The sequence below is a fragment of the Neofelis nebulosa genome, chromosome 9 (genome assembly GCF_028018385.1).
Source record: "Neofelis nebulosa isolate mNeoNeb1 chromosome 9, mNeoNeb1.pri, whole genome shotgun sequence".
NCBI classification, from domain to species: domain Eukaryota; kingdom Metazoa; phylum Chordata; class Mammalia; order Carnivora; family Felidae; genus Neofelis; species Neofelis nebulosa.
In genome coordinates this window covers 40,870,993-40,891,497 of record NC_080790.1, presented here as the reverse complement: position 1 = coordinate 40,891,497, position 20,505 = coordinate 40,870,993, and the positions used below count along the sequence as shown (strand labels likewise).

The following is a 20,505-nucleotide window of genomic DNA, read 5'->3' as shown; positions in this document are numbered from 1 at the left end:
ATTTGTGTATGTGTTTACACATGCCCAGGAAAAATGTCTAGAAGGATACACCTAACAAGTAACAGTGCTTAACAGGAGGGAGGGGTGGCAAGCCAGAAAGAGGTACTGTTACTTTTACTCAAGATACTACTGGAGATCCAAGGATATTGTTTGAAGAAGCTTTGAGACTGCATTCATGTATTAATTGTGTAAACAGGAGATAAGGCATCTCTGGTTGCTACATACAACAAAATATGTAGAAAGCAGAACAAGACAGGCTCCTCTCCTCTCCACTTTCTTGGATGTATTTTTTGATAACTTGCGCATCTTCTCAGACTTTTTTCTGCGCTGGAACAAACACATATATGCAATTTTGAAAAGACAAAAATGAATGAGTGCCATATACACTGACTTTCATTTAATGTTTCTCCAAAAATCAGTCTAGGATCCTTAGGCGCAGGGGCCTCATTCTGTTGGGCTGGTTGCTGCACGGGGCCGGACACTCGCTGTAAGACCCAGAACTCACCTTGCCAACCTCCCCGCTGCTTTGCACTTCCTTGTATCTGTGACTTTATCCCTTTGGGGAGGCATCGCTGTAGAAAACTCCCCTGGCAGTTTTGAAAACAGTTTTATTCCCATACTGCCTTTCAGTCTGGTCTTAAAATGGATGCTCTCACCACCAACAGTTTCTACTGTGGATGACACGGGATCTACTTTTTAAAACTTTCCGGAACTGGTTGGAGAGGGATGCTAGCTTAATGTAATTACAAGAGGCATTTCCTTAAGTAAGCATGAGACTGGTTGGGTATTTTTTTTTATATGCTCCTTGGCTACCGAGGCAGCTTTGTGAACGACTCCAGAGATCACCAGCACACAATTTTCCTTCGCAACGAACCAAATCCGAACCCTTTCTGAAACCAAGACTGAGTTGTTCGTTTAAGGAAGGACCCGGTCGGGAACTATGGGGCGCAGGTGATCTATGGGATTTTAGTGGCGGGTGACTTTAGGCACCTGAACAAGGTCAAAAACCCGGGCTAGGGAGGGGGCGCGTTGGAACCCCACGGAAGCAGGAGCAGAAGGCCACCCGGCGTATTCCGGGATGCCATAAATAGGCCCGATCCTCTGCTCCACGCATCTGGCGAGGGCGAGCAGGCTGGCGGGGTCCAGTGCTCCGAGGAACTCCAGGCAGCGAGTGTCCGCGGCCAGTCTGTGTGTCCGAAGCTTTCCCGCAGGGGGCAGTGCCGCCCGCCAGCGCGCCGATGCGGTGGGAGGGGTGTGTGGAAGCGGTGAGGAGTTGTGGGGGTTCTTTGGAAGAAAGTTAGGGGATGCTTAGGGGGTGGGAGGGGTGGGCCGGAGGGTGGGGAAGGACCGCCGGGGGTGCGTGGCGAGGCGCAAGGGAGGGGGCCAGGACGAGGCTGGGGGCGCCGGGGTGCGCGCGGCGGGGAGGCGCAGCCCCCGGAAGGTGTGAGTGAGCGGTGTGCGAGTGTGAATGCGAGTGAGTGTGTGCGCGCCGGAGCTCTCTGGGTTCCGCGAGGCGCGCGGGTGTCAGCTTGCAGCCGGGGCTCCTCCCTCCGGCCCCCCTGCCCAGCCCGGCGATCCCTCCTTCCTTCGCCGCTCGCCCCTCCCCGGCGGGCCAGGCGCTGGGACGCCCCGGCGGAGCAGGCGGCGGCGGCGAGTTGGGGAGCCCTGGGCTGGGCGCTGCCGGAGGGGCCCGAGCCGATCCGCCCCCGCCCCGGCCCGGCCGCGCCGGCCCGCTTCCCGCGGGGCCACGCCCTGTCAAACTTTGTTGCTGCGGCCGCCGCGGCGGCGAGCCGAGCGGGCAGGCGAGCGGGAGGGAGGGAGGGGCGGGCGCCGGGCCGGGCCGGGCCGGGCGCGGGCGGCGAGGGGCTCGGAGAGCGGCGGCCCCGGCCCGCGGCCCCACCATGCCCCAGCTCGGCGGCGGCGGCGGCGGGGGAGGCGGCGGCGGCGGCGGCGGCTCGGGCGCCGGGGCGGCCGGCGGAGGGGACGACCTCGGGGCGAACGACGAGCTGATCCCCTTCCAAGACGAGGGGGGCGAGGAGCAGGAGCCGAGCAGCGACAGTGCCTCGGCGCAGCGGGACCTGGACGAGGTCAAGTCGTCCCTGGTCAACGAGTCGGAGAACCAGAGCAGCAGCTCGGACTCGGAGGTAAGGAGGCTCCCGGGCCCGACCCCGGGGGACCCCGGCCCCGCGCTCGCTCACCCGCCCTCGCCTTTGTGTCTCCTCCGCAGGCGGAGAGGCGCCCGCAGCCCGCCCGGGACGCCTTCCAGAAGCCGCGGGACTATTTCGCCGAAGGTACGTGCGGGTCTGGGCAGCCCCCACGCGCGGGCCCCGCTGCGCCCAGCGCCTCCGCTCAGGCCGCCCACGGTTCCCCTCGTCCCGTGGCCGTGCCCCTGCTCTCCGTCCCCCGCGGCCACAGCCGTCCTGGAGCGCGGTCCCCGCCCCGGGTCCCCTGCCGCTGCGCTATCCCGGCGGCCCGGGCCTCACCCCCGCCTCGGTTTCACCCGCAGTGAGAAGGCCCCAGGACGGCGCGTTCTTTAAGGGCCCCCCGTACCCTGGGTACCCGTTCCTGATGATCCCGGACTTGAGCAGTCCGTACCTCTCCAACGGACCCCTGTCTCCGGGAGGAGCGCGCACGGTGAGTGCGGGTCGGGCCGCGCCGGGGCGGGTGGGGGGCCGGGCCGGCGGGATGCGCCCCCGGGCTCGGCGACGGGGTGGGGGATGGGGCCGTCTCGGGAGGATCCTGGGCAGAGCGAGTTTGCGGAGTTGAACTATTCTGTGGCTGCCGAGCGTTAGGCTGCGCTGGCCAGTGCTTGCAGGAAAGTAAAGTTCCTTTAAAATTTACCCTTCTACTGGGGAAGAGGCTTTGGGGTCCATTTCTGGGGGTCTTCCCTGGCCTCCAAAATTCTTTGCTGGTAGTAAAGGAGAACTTGGATTTGTGCCCGCTTTTGGACGGGGGTGGGGGGGGGGTGTCTCCCTTTCCTTCCTGGAAATCCGTCAGCTTTCCCTGGCAGTTGGGCAGTGGGCTGGGGGAGCTGGCTTGGCGACGTTGCCCCCGACTCCAGTTTCACTGGGCTGCTGCGAGTTCGTTCCTAAGAAACCCAGTATTCGTGGCGGATTATTCACACCCCCCTCCCTACCCCGTCGAGCGGGGGCCTCAACTGTTCTGTGGAGTTTGGGATTTTAAACTCGCCTAGATGATTTCGAGGGTGACCCGAGGCATTCTTCAAGTTGAGGAACTTGGCTTTTTCCCCCTTTGTTGCCGGCTTTTCTCATTTAAAGCGAGCGCTGCGACACTTTAAACCTGTTAATGGGCGCGCATTGTGTGCTGCGCGCTGGCATTTAGAGCCGTGATTAAGCAAATTGACCGGGCCCTAGACGACGTGCAAATGAGGGCGGATTCCATTGCCCCCTCCCTGGCCCTAAACTCGCGCCCCCCGCGTCGCGAGGGGAGCAGCCCTGGGCAGGCAAGGCCTTTGTGTCCCCCGAGCCGCCGCCACCTCACCCCACCCCAGGGCCAGCTGCTCAGGTGCTAGGTCCGATAGCAGATTTTCGGTGAGCACCTACCTACTGAGACTGTGACTGTTGTCGGACTCTTGCGCGCCGCCGTCCCTTGGGCCCCACGAGCACCGTAGTGGCTCTCTTTGCTTGCCAGTGCACGCCAGTTCGTTCTTTTTTCGGAGGCGGGAGGTGTTGGCGCCTCAGGAGCAGGCCTGACAAACTCACTTTATGCTTAAGCTGTCCTTAAATACTGGTCATAATTAAAGGGCCGCCTGAGAAACGCTCTGTACTGAATGGGCGCTCCCTACTGTCATGGTACAGGGTCGATGGAGAGTGGAGGCGCTCTCCTGGCCGGAAGGGATGTGAGAGTGGAGGTGGGGGGCTCTGACCTGGGGAGAGGGGCGTGGGACCACACACCTTCATCTTTCTAGCCGGGAAAGCCCCGCAGCTTTGTCCCTTCTTTGGAGCACTCCGGGAAGTCCTGAATATAAGCTGGATATGGGCGTCTGACTGGTGCCTTTTCTCATTCACATTGAAAGTGGGTAAAGTAAAAGTTGAGCAAAACAAGCTGCAGCGACTTGGTTTAGGTGTTCACTGATTCTCTTCCTTGTGCACCGATGTAGCTGAGTTCTAAAAGGGTTTTTGGAAGCTCAGGTTTGCTAGGGTTCCTGTAACAAAGTCCCATTTTTCCATTTACCATTAGATGTCTAGAGAGAGGAGTCTGGGAGGCATTAACGGCTGTGAGTCAGCACTGATCCAGGTCCTGGTGCAGATCAAGTCACCAGAAGTGTCCCAAATATGACCAGTTTTTCCCTCAAGCAGGCTGTTCCTTCCACCTACCCGGTTCTCTTTGGGGTGCTTTGACTCTTCCTCTTTGAAGGAGAACTCTGACAACTGCCTGTCTTCATCTGTTGCTCCCCCCACCCCCACCCCAAGAGCCTCAGGGGGACTGGTTTTCTGTTTGTGTCGGTTCCCATCTTTCCACCATCTTCCACTGCCCTTCTTTCCTTCTTCCATCTTACATGTTCTTTTGCCTCAGAACTTCCACAGGCTGATTTCTTGCTGGTCCTGGGGATTCCTGATTACTAAATCCAGGCCTGCGTGGGAATTTTGGAGCCCTCCTTGGAGAAGCCAACCTTCTCCTCTGCATGTCTCTGACTGTCCCTGCTCATTCCTGCAGCTGTTCACTGCCCTGGCCCATGTCACCATCCTTCTTTTAAGCCTCCAGGGACACTCAAGTCCCTGTTGTCGACCTTTCCTAAAGATCTTAGTGTATCCTGTCCCACTCTCCTACATAATCTGGTCTCCCTGGTGAACTTCCCGTATAGAAGTAAGTTCAATCTCCCTGTAGTTTCTGTGCCCCTTTTGTGCCTTTAATTGTGTTAGGCCTGCCTGGTTCAAAAGTTTATTGATATACTGGGGGAGTTTCCTGCAGTTAGATGAGCTCAGTAGAACCTGCTAATTTTGACCCTATCCTTGAACATCATGGGCTTTTCAGAAAGCAAGTGAGGAAACACTTAAGCACTTGATTGTCTGGACTATAGGGTCAAGATGATGCTTTTCCTGTGGATGATTATATTAACGTAATTAATGTGATTTTCCCAGTAGGCAAACTATAGGTGCAGACCAAGTGGTCCTCTTTTGGGGTCCAAGCCTGGTAAAATGAATGTACATAGATAAGGGTAGAAGAGGGGGGAGAGAGGTAACTGAAGCTGGACGCAGAGGGGTGCCTGGAATATATGATCTGCTCTCCCTTTTGGCATCCTGGGTCTTTTTTTGTTTTACTACTAGATTTCACAACCTTAGGCGTTCCTACTCTAAAGCCTCTAAGTAGTACAAAACTGGGTGACTTCAGTTCTCTGCTGTTCTCACACTTTCTGGAAATACCAAGCCACAAGCAAAAGTAGGGGTTGGCTGGAGGTTTTCAGGGTGTTAATTGGCCCTAGGAATAGCAAGCAAGAGGGCTGCCGCACCCTCATGCACTGGCATAATTCCTGCTGGGATGACTGGGGGCTGGCCAGTCCCGCAGTTTGGACTTGTCTTCCCCATGCGTTACCTTTGCCCTCCACTCTGGTTTGGCTGGGAGGCTGGGAAGTGGCCTCTTCCTGAGGCTCTTTAGAGAAGAGGTCCCCTTAGCCTGGGGTGTGTGCCAAGCCTCCAAGCCATGATTCATTCTCCTCTGGAGCCCTGGGGACCCTGTGGCCTATGAAGAGATGAATAACTGCCACAAACCGTCTTTCACTCCCTCCAAAAGCCACCCTGAAATGACACATTCATTCATGAAAAGGCTTCACAAGTTTACTAAACCACCTTGGTGCTGTTGACTAGTTTTTTTGTTAGGAAAATGTAAGCCAACACAGAGGAAAGTGGATGTCAAAAATAGTGTAAGACTGGGGCGCCTGGGTGGCTCACTGGGTTAAGCATTCGACTTCAGCTCAGGTCATGACCTCTTGGTTTGTGGGTTCGAGCCCCACGTCGGGCTCTGTGCTGACAGCTCAGAGCCTGGAGCCTGCTTCAGATTCTGTGTCTCCCTCTCTCTCTCAAAAATAAATAAACGTGGGGCGCCTGGGTGGCGCAGTCGGTTAAGCGTCCGACTTCAGCCAGGTCACGATCTCGCGGTCCGTGAGTTCGAGCCCCGCATCGGGCTCTGGGCTGATGGCTCGGAGCCTGGAGCCTGTTTCCGATTCTGTGTCTCCCTCTCTCTCTGCCCCTCCCCCGTTCATGCTCTGTCTCTCTCTGTCCCAAAAATAAATAAAAAACGTTGAAAAAAAAAATTAAAAAAAAAAAAAATAAATAAATAAATAAACGTTAAAGAGTTAAAAAAAAATAGTGTAAGGCTAATAAGAGCCAAAAAGAAAATGTTGAATGTGGTTCGGTGACTTAGCTATGAAATGGTAGAGGGTATTTTGACCGCGACATGTGTGCTAATGGCATTTTGGAAAAGAACACTTCTGGGTAAAGTTGTCAAGGGAGTCTATGGCTTGGGGTTCCAGTTCATGAATTTAAGAACCACTATCATGCAGCTCAAGCATCGCATTGCTGGCACCTTTCTTGGACCATCTCGACTCAGGCTTCTGTATGAAGTTGTTCTGTTCTCCAAACGTGTGCATGTTTTTCAGTCCTTCCTATCCTGTCGCTTCCCATGGGAGGTCTTGCAAGTATCCTGGATGCTCTTGTTTTCTGCCCGACATGAAGGAACCCAAGCAGAAATCTCTGTGTACACATAGAGAAGTTGTCTGTCTTTAAAAGCTGTGTGTAAAAGCTGATAAGTAAATCTTTTTCTTCTGGAAGATCAGTATAAACATGCTGCTTTTGGTAAAATTCTTTAAAGCCATTTCATCTAAATATAACTTCTGTTCCATGTTTTTCTAAATATAACTCAGGGTTTAATGAGGGTTTTTTTTTTAAATGGAATGAACTTTTGCAAGGGCCCTGCCTGTGTGGCGGAACTTTTGGCACTTGGATTGCTGGGACAAATGATGAGCAGCTCGGTGAAGGGGACTTGAACCCTGTCAGTCTTTTTTCTTTGAGTAGGTGGATCTGGCAGGGTTACCTGACTTGCTTTACTGTTGGAAAGTTATAGGCTGGTCTCATTCTTCATCGATCTCACTTCTTGGGATTCTTGAGGAGAAAGTAGGCTGGTACACTAACAAAAAGTAACCTTTAACATAGTGTTCCTGCCTTTATAGTGATGTGCAAAGTTACAAAATTGTGACCTAAAAAATGACATAATGATTAACTCATTGGAAGATGCAATAATCCAAATATATATGTAATGCAGATATCCTACTTGTATTCCAATTTATTTATTTTTAAAAAATGTTTCATTTATGTATTTGAGAGCAAGAAAGAGAGGGAGTGTGTGTACACACGTGAGTCAGGGTAGGGTGGAGAGAGAAGGAGGGAGAGAGAATCCCAAGCAGGCTCCATGCTGTCAGCGCAGAGCCCGACACAGGGCTTGAACCCACGAATTGTGAGATCATGACCTGAGCCAAAACCAAGAATTGGATGCTTAACCAACTGAGTCACCCAGGTGTCCAATATAGTCATTCCAATTTAGAGTCAACTTTACTTGCCAAACTGGGGAAATTTAGATTGGCATTCTTAAGATTAATTCATAATTCTTCAATTTCATCTGATATTTACTGAGGACCTATCATGGCAGTGGCTCAGGGATATGGGAGATATGATGAAGTAGATCCAGCTTTGCCCTAAAGGGCTTAAAAATTGAAGTAGTGTTGGGGCACCTGGGTGGCTCAGTGGGTTGAGTGTCTGACTTCAGCTCAGGTCATGATCTCACAGTCTGTGAGTTCGAGCCCCGCATCAGGCTCTGTGCTGACAGCTCCGAGCCTGGAGCCTGCTTCAGATTCTGTGCTTCCCTCTCTCTCTGCCCTTCTCCCGCTTATGCTCTCTGTCTGTCTGTCTGTCTGTCTCTCTCTCTCAAAAAGTAAATAAACATCAAAAAAAAAAAAAGCTTGTTGAAGAAAAGTTGTTTTGGGCTAGCATGATCAAGGAACTTAGGGAGAAGAAATTGTTTGAAAGTAGTCCCTGAGGTGCCTGGTTAGCTGAGTTGGTAAAGCATGTGACTCCTTATCTTGGGGTTGTGAGTTCAAGTCCCACACTGGGTGTAGAGATTACTTAAAAAATAAAATCTTTAAAAACAAACAACTAGTCCCTGAAACTCAGTCATTCTTTATTATTTTTTTTAATGTTTATTTATTTTTGAGAGAGGGAGAGAGACAGAGCGTGAGCAGATGACAGGGATGCAGAGAGAGAGGGAGACATAGAATCCAAAGCAGGCTCCAGGTTCTGAGCTGTCAGCACAGATCCTGACACGGGGCTCGAACCCATGAGCTGTGAGATCATGACCTGAGCCGAAGTTGGACACTTAACCGACTGAGCCACCCAGGCACCCCAGTCATTCTTGAATTCAATGTAATTCTTGTTAATTTAAAAAAAAAAATTAAACATGCAGGAGTGAGAAGTGTTAAGTCTTCCTTCACCCCAATCATGAGGTGGAAGCCAGCACTGGGAGAGCAAAGGCAAAAAGTTCAGGGCTGTCTGGGGTAATACAAGTTACTCCATTTGGCTGCATGATGACGGGCCAGGGCATGGGATGCCTTGAATGTCATGAAAGAATCTGGGCTTACTCAGGAAGTGGCTGAGAACCATAGAAAATTACACTGGGAAGTGATGTGGCTAGTACGTTTGCCTAGACTATAGTGATTGGAGGGAGAAGATCTGAAAGGAGCTACAAGGGTTAGGAGACTCACAGGAGTCTGGGGTGATGTGAAAAGTGCTCCCAAGAGTAACTGGATGGAGAGGAAGGGTAGGATGGGGGAGACTGGAATGGTGACTTGAATTTATGCGGGGAGGGGAAGTAACCGGAGGCAGAAAGTGGCTGATGTCACACTTAACTCTTGATGTCTGAGCCTCGGTGCCTCCAAGGGAATGACTTCTTCCATGTGGGACCCTGGCATGCCATCTTTGCCCCCCCCCCCCCCACGCTGAACGGATGCTCATTGACTACTTTGGCAACAGCAGAACTCACAGGCTGCGAGGGTCTTTTCATTTGGAGGAACTGCTAAGTTTCATTGGAGACACCTGGGGTGTGAGCAGGTGATGCGTGGTTAGTTGAAACTGCAGCCTCGGGATGATGTAAGGGAGCCAGAGAAGAAGGGACAGGCTGCTCCGAGCAGAGAAAGAAGTCCCTGAGGCAGGATGGAAAGGAGCTTTTGCCAAGGTAAGAGGAGCGCCCAGGTCCTGTGACATTATGGAAGCTGGTCCTCGCTGTCAGATGCCACAGAGAGAGGAGACAAGAAGACGGTGGAATGAAGAGGAGCTTTGGGAATTTAGCAACAGGAAGCTATTGGTGCCCACTGAGACCAGCAGTTCAGGCAACGGGAGTGATGAAGCCGGGCAGGCAGAGGTACTAGCTCAGCACTTCCCAGTCGGGTGCCCGGGTGCTGTGTTGTGGACTGGTCCCAGGTAGTGGCCCGTCCCTCACTTAGCCGGAACCCCAGACCAGACTTCCCTCTCTACCCCTGTGTACCTTACACATTTCCTGTCTACTGTCACCTGGACAACCCATTTAAGACGTTTGCCTATGGCAAGTAGAGGGAAGGGAAGAGCCACGGGCCTTGGAGAGGGTGTGTTTGGGATGCTGGCGTGGGAGCATGTTCGTAGGGCAGTAGGCTAGGGTGGAAGATGAATGGAGAAGACGAAGGGGAAGGGGAAATGAGAATGGAACTGGGAAGAAGGCAGTCTTCTTTCATGGATGGAGGACGCTCAGCAGTAGACGTCCTTCCAGTTTTACAGACTCGCCCAAGAGTTGAAGATGGGGATGTATGTGCAGAGGTGGAGCTGGCCAAAATGGAGGGGCAGTGCCTTGGATGGTTGGATGGCTTTGTGTCCTCAAATCAGGGCAGGGTGGCTGGAGCAGGGGTCTTGGACATGTCGTCAGTACGGGCCCTTCCTCTTCACCCCACTGTAAAACCAAAAACGTTGGGAACCTTCTAGCTACATGTTAAATGATGAACCTTTGGGCATTAATTGGAAGATAGGACCCACCTGGTAAGTGTTTCCTCTTTTTAATGTCTGGGGCTGGCTGATTTTGAAGGATGATAAAGGTGGAATCAAAATACAACTCCTTTGCTGTCAGGAGCAGATACTGAGGTATGATAAATAATTGGGGCTGGAAAAGGACTGACTGCTTAAAAGCTCATAGGAAACTGCCCCCAATTGGCTAATCTGATCATGTATTTTAGGAGGAGGTTTTTAAATGTCTCACATGTTTATTATTATTTTTTAATGTTGATTTATTTTTGAGAGATAGAGAGGGAGAGGGGCAGAGAGAGAGGGAAAGAGAGCAGCCCAAGCAGGCTCCGCACTGTCAGTGCAGAGCCCAATGTGGGGCTCGATCTCACGAATCGAGATGAGATCATGACCTGAGCCGAAGTCAAGAGTCAGACGCTTAACCGACTGAGCCACCCAGGTGCCCCATTATATGTTCCATGTTTTATTGTTTTCTCCCAAACTGGATTGGATTTAAGGGACAGTGATATAAATGCAATTTCCCAACCCTCGGCATTCGGGGATGAAGGGAACACAGGGAAGTCAAGGGGGCTTGCCTTTTCCTCTCTACCACATGTGCTACTTAGTGAACAGCTCTGGGATGCTGTACAGTTTCTTTCTTAGACTCATAAGTTGTTAGAATGCTCTGAGTTAGCTCAGTTGACAGGTACCTTTAAGGTTCTAAAATACATTTCAGAATCTTAAATCTTTTCTTTTCATTATGTATGTAGCCTACAGATTTTCATGGGAAGATGAACAGTTTGTTTAGAAATACATTTCAGAGTTTGAAAATAAAATCTTACAAATGTCTTCCTAAACATGGCCCTTTTCAGGACCTTTTGTGGAAGTGATAAGGGGTGCTAACTTTAGTTATCTGGAGTCCTCAGGACAGGAAATGAACTCACATTCATGCTTTCAAACTGTGCTATAGCATTTTGAAGTTGGTTTTTTTTTTTTTTAATGTTTATTTATTTATTTTGAGAGTGAAAGAGAGAGTGTGTGTGTGAGCAGGGGAGAGGGGCAGAGGGAGAGAGAAATCCCAAGCAGGCTCCACACTCAGCACAGAGCCCAGCATGGGGCTCCATCTCATGACCCTGGGATCATGCTCTGAGCCAAAATCAGGAGTCGGACGCTTAACCAACTGAGCCACCCATACGCCCCAGTACTATAGCATTTTAGAACTCGGTCTCATTCAAGAGGAACAAGGCGCCAAGTGTTCACCATAATTGTGGAAGGTAACCATAAAATAAATATAAACAAAGAATTCCCAAAAGAAGAAACTACAAATGACCACCACATATGTGAAACTGTGTTCAACCTCCCAGGTAGTCAAACAATGCTAGAAAAGAAAAGAATCTTTTTTGTTTTATTTTGTTTTGGTTTTTTGGCCCACGAAATTACCAGAGATTTTGTCTTAATGAGATTTTTAAATGCTGGCAAACGTATGGTAAAGTGGGTGCTCTCATTTGCTCTTCCTGAGGGGCGTTAAGAGCTCCACCCCATTTGGAAAGCGCTTGGCAGTAGCTGCTAAAACCTTAATATTTCTCATAGCTTCTGACCTGCTATGAAATAGATACTTATTCCTATTTTGCTGCTGTGCAGGCAGATTAGTAGAGGTCAAGTATCTTGTTCAAGGTCATGCTACTGATAATCGACCCGTGCAAAGATTTGAACTTGGTTGTGAGTTTAAAGTCTAGGTGTTCCCCGTTCCACCCTTGTGACTTTACCTACAGGCCTGATGTAACTAACTCCTCCTCTTGGGAGGACAGCTGACCTTTGTTTCACAGTTCAGAAATCCTGATGTGAGTTACCAGTTGGGGTGGAGGGTGGCACATTTGTTCCGACTTTATGAACCAGACCTGGGAATATGCCTTCCCAAATAGACCGTGTGTGAGTGAGTGGCTGGGGTTTGAGTTGTTCTATCACGACTGTGCTCCGGAAGACTTAAATAACCTTTAATGGGTGGCCCCCAGAGCTTTACCACCACTCATTACCCTCTTTGGGAGAAAAAAGTGGTTATCTACTAACATTGGAACTGTTTTGAACTTGGGACAGTTTTTCCTTGTTGAAGTGGGCGAGGGTTGGAAGATTACACAGTGTGTCTTTGGTGTGGAAGAAGGTGGGAGGCATAAACGTGCTTGCTACCCCTGCCACTTGGATTACAACATAGTTTGGTTAATAAACCGAGCTCTGGTGAACCGCGCATGCAAATATTATTTCCCTGTTATTTATTTTATAAAATACTGTATAAATTGGTTGCCTTTTTAAAGCTAAGTTAAAAATCAGTCCCAGTCATTTATAACTATTATAGTAAATTGAGTATTAAAGAAATAAATAACTAAACATTTACACAGAATTATTTTAAGAATTGCAGAGAATGTATTAGTCTCCTCCTTACTCCCCTTTCTGTGTGTGTGTGTGTGTGTATGTGTGTGTGTGTGTGTGTGTGTGTGTGTGTGTGTGTGTAAGATGGTTTGACATCAGGATTCAGGTAATTCAGTGCTTTTTCTTTCACTTCCCAAATTATCTTTAGGTGGTTTCTTTTTGAAAACAATAGCATGGTGGAAAGATTAATTAGAAGGGCTTCTGAGTATGGTTGATAGACGCTGGGGAGGCACTTGGGGTCCTAAGTAAGCCCTTCTTGAGATCTGGCTATTGCAAGACACTAAATCTTAGTGAGATAAATGTCTTAAACCTCATACAGTGAATGGGATCATTATTTGTAGGAACGTCTATAAAAAAATGTGTGGAAAACAAAAAAACATAAATATGAGAGATAGAAACTGTGATTAAAACATTTTTAAAAACAGATGGATCTAGGGCTGCCCGGCTGGCTCAGTGAGTGGAGCATGTGACTCTTGGTCTCAGGGTTGTGAGTTCAAGCTCCATACTGGGCATAGAGCTTACTTAAAAAAAAAAAAAAAAAAAAAAAAAAAAAAGATGGATCAACAATGAGGAAGAAAAAAGAAGTAGGAATCAATGGTGTGAAAAGCGGATCAGTTTACAAGTCCATATTTGTTGGCAGTAGTGATTTCTGATGTTTGGGACTGCATTCTTCTCCATAAATTGCAAAAAGTGTACATTGGGGTCACTAAGGTCAGATTTATAACACATACCTGCTAGGGTGGGTTGGGTGTTCTTCCCTCAGGTTCCTCTGCAAGGACCCTCTGCCTGGGTACCCTGTAGCCCTCTGAGCTGGAAGGGAGCATCCGGCCTGGCCCACCCCACCCATGAGGAGCATAAGCTCAGGATGATCGTGAACTTGCCTGGATCAAACAGTTACGAAGAATGGAAGCAGGACTAGGACTTGCTCAGCTGCATCACTGGGCTTTACTTTCTCCACTGCTCCGAGGGGTCTACAGCAAGCCCTGCAGAAAGCAGTGCTACAGGGAAAGCACACCTCAAAATACTTCTTTATTAAACTGCAACATCTGACTCATGAAAAGTGACTTACAGGGACACCTGGGTGGCTCATCGGTTGGGTGTCCAACTTCAGCTCAGGTCAGGATCTTGTAGTTCATGAGTTCGAGCCCTGTGTCAGGCTGTGTGCTGACAGCTCAGAACCTGGAACCTGCTTCAGATTCTGTGTTTCCCTCTATCTCTGCCCGTCCCCTGCTTGCATTCTGTCTCCATCTCTCTCCCTCTCTCTCTCTCTCTCAAAAATTAAAACATTAAAAAAATTAAAAAAAAAGTGACTCACAGACATTTGTTGAATGTTGACAGCATGAATATTTAACATCAACATTTAAAAAAAAGAGCCCTATAAGCACCTGCAGTGTTCCAGGGCACTATGTCACACTGTTTACAACTGTTACCACATGGGACACTTGCGTGACTGCTACCAGAAGCTCTCTTTTATCCCTGAGTAAGCTTCGATAGAGCCTAAGTGCGGGGCCAGGATCACCTGTGTGGGAAGTGTTAGGGCCATGATTCCAGCCACAGTCCTAGACTGTCCCTGTACTGAGAGTTGGTAACCAAGCTAATGTGAAAATGCCATTTGGAACAATTCACAAAGCAGTAGTGTGTACAAGTAAGAGATGTGCGAGGAGTAACATCTCTGCATTTGTTCCTTTCGATGTCATTTCCAGCCCTATCACAGAGGAGGCACATTTTTTTTTTAATTTTTTTTTTTTTAACGTTTATTTATTTTTGAGACAGAGAGAGACACAGCATGAACGGGGGAGGGGCAGAGAGAGAGGGAGACACAGAATCGGAAGCAGGCTCCAGGCTCTGAGCCATCAGCCCAGAGCCCGACGCGGGGCTCGAACCCACGGACCTCGAGATCGTGACCTGAGCTGAAGTCGGACGCTCAACCGACTGAGCCACCCAGGCGCCCCGAGGAGGCACTTTTAATCCCTGCTTCCGCCTGGGATAGTCAGAACTTTAATGGCTGGTCTCTTTACAGTTTCAGAGATGGAGTTCATTGTTGTCTCCATCTTTCTTTGCCTTGCTCTGCGCTGCAGCTTTGCTTAATCTATTCCCTCCAATCCCCCTTGTGTTTTTCTTCTCACATCTTGAGGCAGTAAACTTGGTTCCTTAGATACCATATATGTAAGGTCGTCATGTGCGTTTGTTGACTTGGTCTGTGGTCTGTTGTCTGCTTCCTACTCCTGACCAGCCCCACTTTCTTGCACATGTATGCATCTTTTCTTTCTTTCTTTCTTTTCTTTTTTTTTTTTAAGATTTTATTTTCAAGCAGCCTCTACACCCAACGTGGGACTCAAACCCACAACCGTGAGGTGAAGAGTCACATGCTCCACCACCAACTGAGCCAGCCAGGCACCTCAGAGTATGATTTTCTGTGTATATTGGATAGAGTCTTTGCTTATCTATTTAACTGTTTTCTAGGAGGAATCCATGGAGGAGAGGTAGAGCATTAGAGCAGGAGTGTTAAAGATATGTGACACGAAAACACTTGACACCATAAGCTTTTGTGTTGTAAAATGCTTGTCAGGGAGGGAGATGCTGGTGCTGAAGCTTGGAGTTGGAAAGGGATCATGATAGCAGGGGTGTTCCCAGACCCTCCTAAGGAGAGTTAATGCAGGGAGGGGCTGGGATGGTAAGAGCACCTGGAGTTTGGGAAAGCGTCTTAATAAGCAGTTGCTTTTGCTTGACATTGAAAGAGGAGAGAGGACCTTGTGTGGAGAGCAGTGCAAGGCCTGAGGGGTAGAGGAGCAAACTGACAGGCCGCTCCTTTTCCCTCTGGGAGGCAATCTGGCTAAAGGGTCTGAGACTTGAGTCTTGGCCTTGAATCTCAGCCCAGCCAGGGTCTGGCTCTGTGCCCCTGTGGCTCTAGGGCACTCTTTGGCAAAATGGGGATAATGGTGTATTTGAAGGTTACTGGATTAAAATTTTGGCTAAATAGACTGCATTTTAAAACCAGGGTTTGTACAAGGCTAAAACTAAATGCATCATAGAATCTCTGGGTTATAAAAAGAAATGACTAATGTCATCAGAATAATTTATAGTATTATTACAACTTTATTAAGATGTTTAGCGGCCAAGACTTTTTTTTAGTCAATATCTTAATAAGTGGATGTTTTCTTGCACTATTTTAAAATATTTTTTTAAAGTTTATTTATTTATTTATTTATTTATTTATTTAGAAAGAGAGAGCACGAGGGAGAGAGAATCCCAAACAGGCTCTGTGCTGTGAGCGCGAAGCCTGATGCAGGGCTCTATCCTACTACTGAACCACCCAGGCACCCCTCGAAATATTTTTATAGGAAATGCTCAAATGGTATAGTCATGGGAGAACCAGGAATGCTTAAACAAAAGTAATTAGCACATCAACTTTCAGTACTTAATGCAGATTTGGGGCTTACATGGTTACCAGTTGCCTTTGGAAAGAGTTACATATTACTGTAACAGAATTGCCAGTTTATGTGAATTATTAATTAGTTGTCAACAGAATGATATATACAATTAGTTCATATGTATGGAGTATATATGTTAATTAATTTTAACTTTTTATTTTGCGATAATTTCAGAAACAGAGAAAGTACAAGGTAGTATGAGGGATTCCCATGTGTTTTCCTCTAGATTTCACCAAATATTAACATTTGCTACATTTTATTTATCTTTCTTTCTATAACTTTTTCTTTGAACCATTTGAGAGTAAGTTGCAAATACAATGCTCCTTTACCCCTGGGCAACTTCATGTATAGGTCTAAAAATGGATAAACATCACCACAATATAGTTATCAAAATCAGGAAATTTTGTCCTACTGTCTCATCTATAGACCTTATTCCAATTTTGCCGGTTGTCTTCCCAATGTCTTTTCTAGCAAAAGAAAATATTTAAAAGACTTTGGGGGCACCTGGCTGGCTCAGTGGGTGGAGCATTTGACTCTTGATCTTGGGGTTGTGAGTTCAAGACCCATGTTGGGTGTAGAGATTACTTAAGAATAAAATCTTAGGGGTGACCAGATGGCTCAGTCAAATAAGCATCTGACTCTTGATTTTGGCTCAGGTCATGATCTCGTGGTTTGTGGGAAGTAGCCCCTGGTCATATTGGGATTCTTTTTTTTCCTCTCTCTGTGCTCCTTCCCTGCTCTCTCTTTCTCTCTCTCAAAGTAAATAAATAAACATTTAAAAATAATAATAAATCCTTAAAAAAATTTTTTTGGGATGAGGTGTCCAGAATGAGCCAAGGTCATGTGGTATACTTGGTTGTGTGTCTTTAGACTCCTTCAATCTAGAACAGCTCTTCAGTCTGTTTTGTGTCTCTCATGTTCTTGACTTTTGGAGATTACAAGCCATTTATTTTCTAAAAGGACCTTGAATTCTGCTTTTCTTCAGATGTTTCTTCACGAGTAGGTTCAGGTTGTATATTTTGGGCATGAACCCTATGTAGTTGATAGCATGCCCTTCTTGGTGCTTCTCCTCATGAGATGCCATCTATTTTTCCCACTACAGTTGATGTTCCTTATGATCACTTGGTAAAAATTATGTCTGCCAGGTTTCTCCAAGGAAGTTACTATTTCTCCTCTTTGTAATTAGTAAGTGTCTTGCGGGAAGATAACTTTGTGACTATGTAAATAACCCGTTTCTCATCAAACTTTCATCCATCGTTTTTAATATCCATTGGTGTTTCTTGCCAGAAATAATTATTACTCTGGTAGTGGCCAAATTGATGGTCACATTTTGAACGTTTGACATTGTGGTGGGAGAATAATAATTTCACAGCTTTGTAAGTGCCTAGATTGTTTCTGTGTTGCTGTACAGCATATTTGTGAATTCATTTGTGAATTCATTTGTGAATTCAAGGTTTTGAAATCTTGTGAAATATTGAGGTAGCAACAGTGACATTCTTCTCTACATTCTTCATAGGATGTAAAGAACTTCCTAATTAGATTTTTAGGTTTTTATCTGATGACTCCTGTGGAGTTTTCTCACAGTCTGGATTTTGTTAAATGCAACCCCATGATATCCTATAACATGTTTTTCTGTCCTTTGTAATTCCTGAAAATTGCTAGCCGGATTTAGATTTTTGTTTTTTTTTTTTTTCAACGTTTTATTTATTTATTTATTTATTTATTTATTTATTTATTTATTTATTTATTTATTTATTTTTGGGACAGAGAGACAGAGCTGAACGGGGGAGGGGCAGAGAAAGAGGGAGACACAGAATCGGAAACAGGCTCCAGGCTCCGAGCCATCAGCCCAGAGCCTGACGCGGGGCTCGAACTCACGGACCGCGAGATCGTGACCTGGCTGAAGTCAGACACTTAACCGACTGCGCCACCCAGGCGCCCCTAGATTTTTTTTTTTTTTTTAATTTTTTTTTTTTCAACGTTTTTTATTTATTTTTGGGACAGAGAGAGACAGAGCATGGACGGGGGAGGGGCAGAGAGAGAGGGAGGCACAGAAGTGGAAACAGGCTCCAGGCTCTGAGCCATCAGCCCAGAGCCTGACGCGGGGCTCGAACTCACGGACCGCGAGATCGTGACCTGGCTGAAGTCGGACGCTTAACCGACTGCGCCACCCAGGCGCCCCTAGATTTTTGTTTTAAAGTGAATTGGTTTTATTATTGAATTGAATTATTTATTTAGTGATTTTTGATTCAGGCAGCATCCCATCCAGCAAGTAGAGGGGAGTTGCCTAGATTTAGATTCTTGATCTGGATTTCTCTCCCCTTTTCTCCTTTTTAATTTGCAAGTCTCTTTCATAGATGTTGTCCTTATATCATGAGACACTTAATGTCTGGTTGTCTCTCTGTGAAATTAGCAGCCACCAGTGATCAGTCACGTCCATTATTACTTCATTAGCAGTTTTGAAATGGTTATAGTCTGTGTCATTCCTTGTTCATCTGTCAGCTATACTATTTAAAAAATTTTTTTAAAGTGTTTTATTTATTTTTGAGAGAGATGGGGGGGAGGGGCAGAGAGAGAGGGAGACAGAGGATCCAAAGCGGTTCTGCGCTAATGGCAGAGAGCCTGATGTGGGGGTTGGAACCCACAAACTGTGAGGTCATGACCTGAGCCAAAGTCAGATATTCAACTGGTTGAGCCACCCAGGTGCCCCTCAGCTCTACTGTTTTTTAAAAGCCACCCGGGGGCACCTGGGTGGCTCAGTCGGTTGAGCATCCAACTTCAGCTCAGGTCATGATCTCACAGTCCATAAGTTCAAGCCCTGCGTCAGGCTCTGTGCTGACAGCTTGGAGCCTGGATCCTGCTTCCGATTCTGTCTCCCTCTCTCTCTGCCCCTAACCCACTCACATTCTGTCTCTGTCTGTCTCAAAAATAAACATTAAAAAAAAGAGAGAGAGAGAAACTATCCCTTATAAACTATTAGTTAACTTAGATCAAAGGTCAGCAAACTACGGTTTACAGTCTAAATCCAGCCTGCTACTTATTTTTGTAAATAAAGTTTTATTAGAACACAGCCATGCTCATTTGTTTGCATATTGTCTATGACTGCTTTTCAATACAAGGGCTTAGGGGTGTAGTCGCCACTGAGACCATATGCAGCCCACAGAACTGAAAAGATCTATATAGCCCATTGTAGAACAAGTGTGCTGATCCCAATAGGTCATAAGGGGGAAGCAATTTACATGCTTCATTCTTTCCCTTTCTTTACTAGTTTTCCATTTGGTTTCTTATTACCTGCAAAGGTGACCAATGAAGTTATTTTTTAAAATATTATGAACTCATGGATTTCAACCTATTTCATGTATTTCAATCCATTTATAAATATTATTTTTATTGATTTCAAATTGTTCCATCTTTACCTGGTGGGAGCCTCTTCAAGTTGGCTCCAGAGTCCTTTGGATACAATTCTAGTGGTCTTTGATGTTTCCCTGTTTAGTGTTATGGCAGGATGTTCCAAGTTCATCTTGCACATTTCCCATCCCAGACCAGCTATTTCTAGAAGGAGCTCTGATTCCTTGTAGTGAAATATGTTGTTTAGACACCATAGTATGAATGCTAAGGGTGCTTATAGGTTCATTTTTTTTTTAAGTTTATTTTAAGAGAGAGAGAGAGAGAGAGAGAGAGAGAGAGAGAGAGAAAATCCCAAGCAGTCACCATACTGTCACTACAGAGCTCGACTTGGGGCTCGATCTCACGAACTGTGCATCATGACCTGGGTGGAGATCAAGAGTCGAATGCCTTACCAACTGTGCTACGCAGGTGCCCTTAAGGGTGCACATATAGTTTCTGAACGTTATTCTACTTAAACTTTTTTTTTTTTTTTTAAGTAGGCTCAATGCAGGTCTTCAAGTCAAGACTCTGAGATCAAGACCTTAGCTGATATCAAGAGTCGGATACTTAACTGACTGAGCCACCCAGGTGCCCCCCTCCTTTTATAAAATTCTTAAAAATTTTTTTTGAATGTTTATTTATTTTTGAGAGAGAGTGTGTGTTTGTGTGCATGCGTGTGTGCGTGCATGAGCGGGGGAGGAGCAGAGAGAGAGGGAGATACAGAATCCAAAACAGGCTCCAGGCCCTGAACTGTCAGTACAGAGCCTGGTAGAGGGCTTGAACCCATGAACTGGGAGATCATGACCTGAGCTGAAGTCGGACGCTTAACTGACTGAGCCACCCAGGCACCCCTAAACTCTTTTTTTTTTTTTGAAGTTATTCTGTTTAATGTTACAAGCACACCAAGCAATTCCATAGAGTTTAGAAGTAGAATGCCTATTGTAATTTAAAAACATTTATACGCACTTGTTCAGAAAGTATATACTGTTCTTTTTTTAAAAAAAATTTTTTAAGTTTATTTTGAGAGAGAGAGAAAAAGAGAGAGAGCAGAGGAGGGGCAGAGAGAGTGAGAGAAAGAGCCTGAATAGGGGCTTGAACCCAAGAACTGTGAGATCATGACCTGAGCTGAAATCAAGAGTCGGACACTTAATCAACTGAGCCACCCAGGCACCCCTACTGTTCTCTTTTTTAATGTAATCTTAATGTTAGTAATGCAGTTAATTAATCCTATT

General features: G+C 47.1%; 1 protein-coding gene across 4 annotated transcripts in view; it reads left to right on the top strand.

Moving 5' to 3' along the window:
* Window positions 1-1,886: 1,886 nt before the first annotated feature.
* TCF7L1 (transcription factor 7 like 1) overlaps window positions 1,887-20,505 on the top strand; it is a 158,373-nt gene continuing 139,754 nt past the window's right edge. For all 4 annotated transcript variants that reach the window (XM_058683493.1, XM_058683492.1, XM_058683491.1 and 1 more), the window contains exons 1-3: window positions 1,887-2,144; window positions 2,228-2,291; window positions 2,507-2,634. In XM_058683493.1, the coding sequence (XP_058539476.1) occupies window positions 1,902-2,144; window positions 2,228-2,291; window positions 2,507-2,634 (435 nt within the window). In that variant the 5' untranslated portion in view covers window positions 1,887-1,901. The remainder of the gene's footprint in view (window positions 2,145-2,227; window positions 2,292-2,506; window positions 2,635-20,505) is intronic.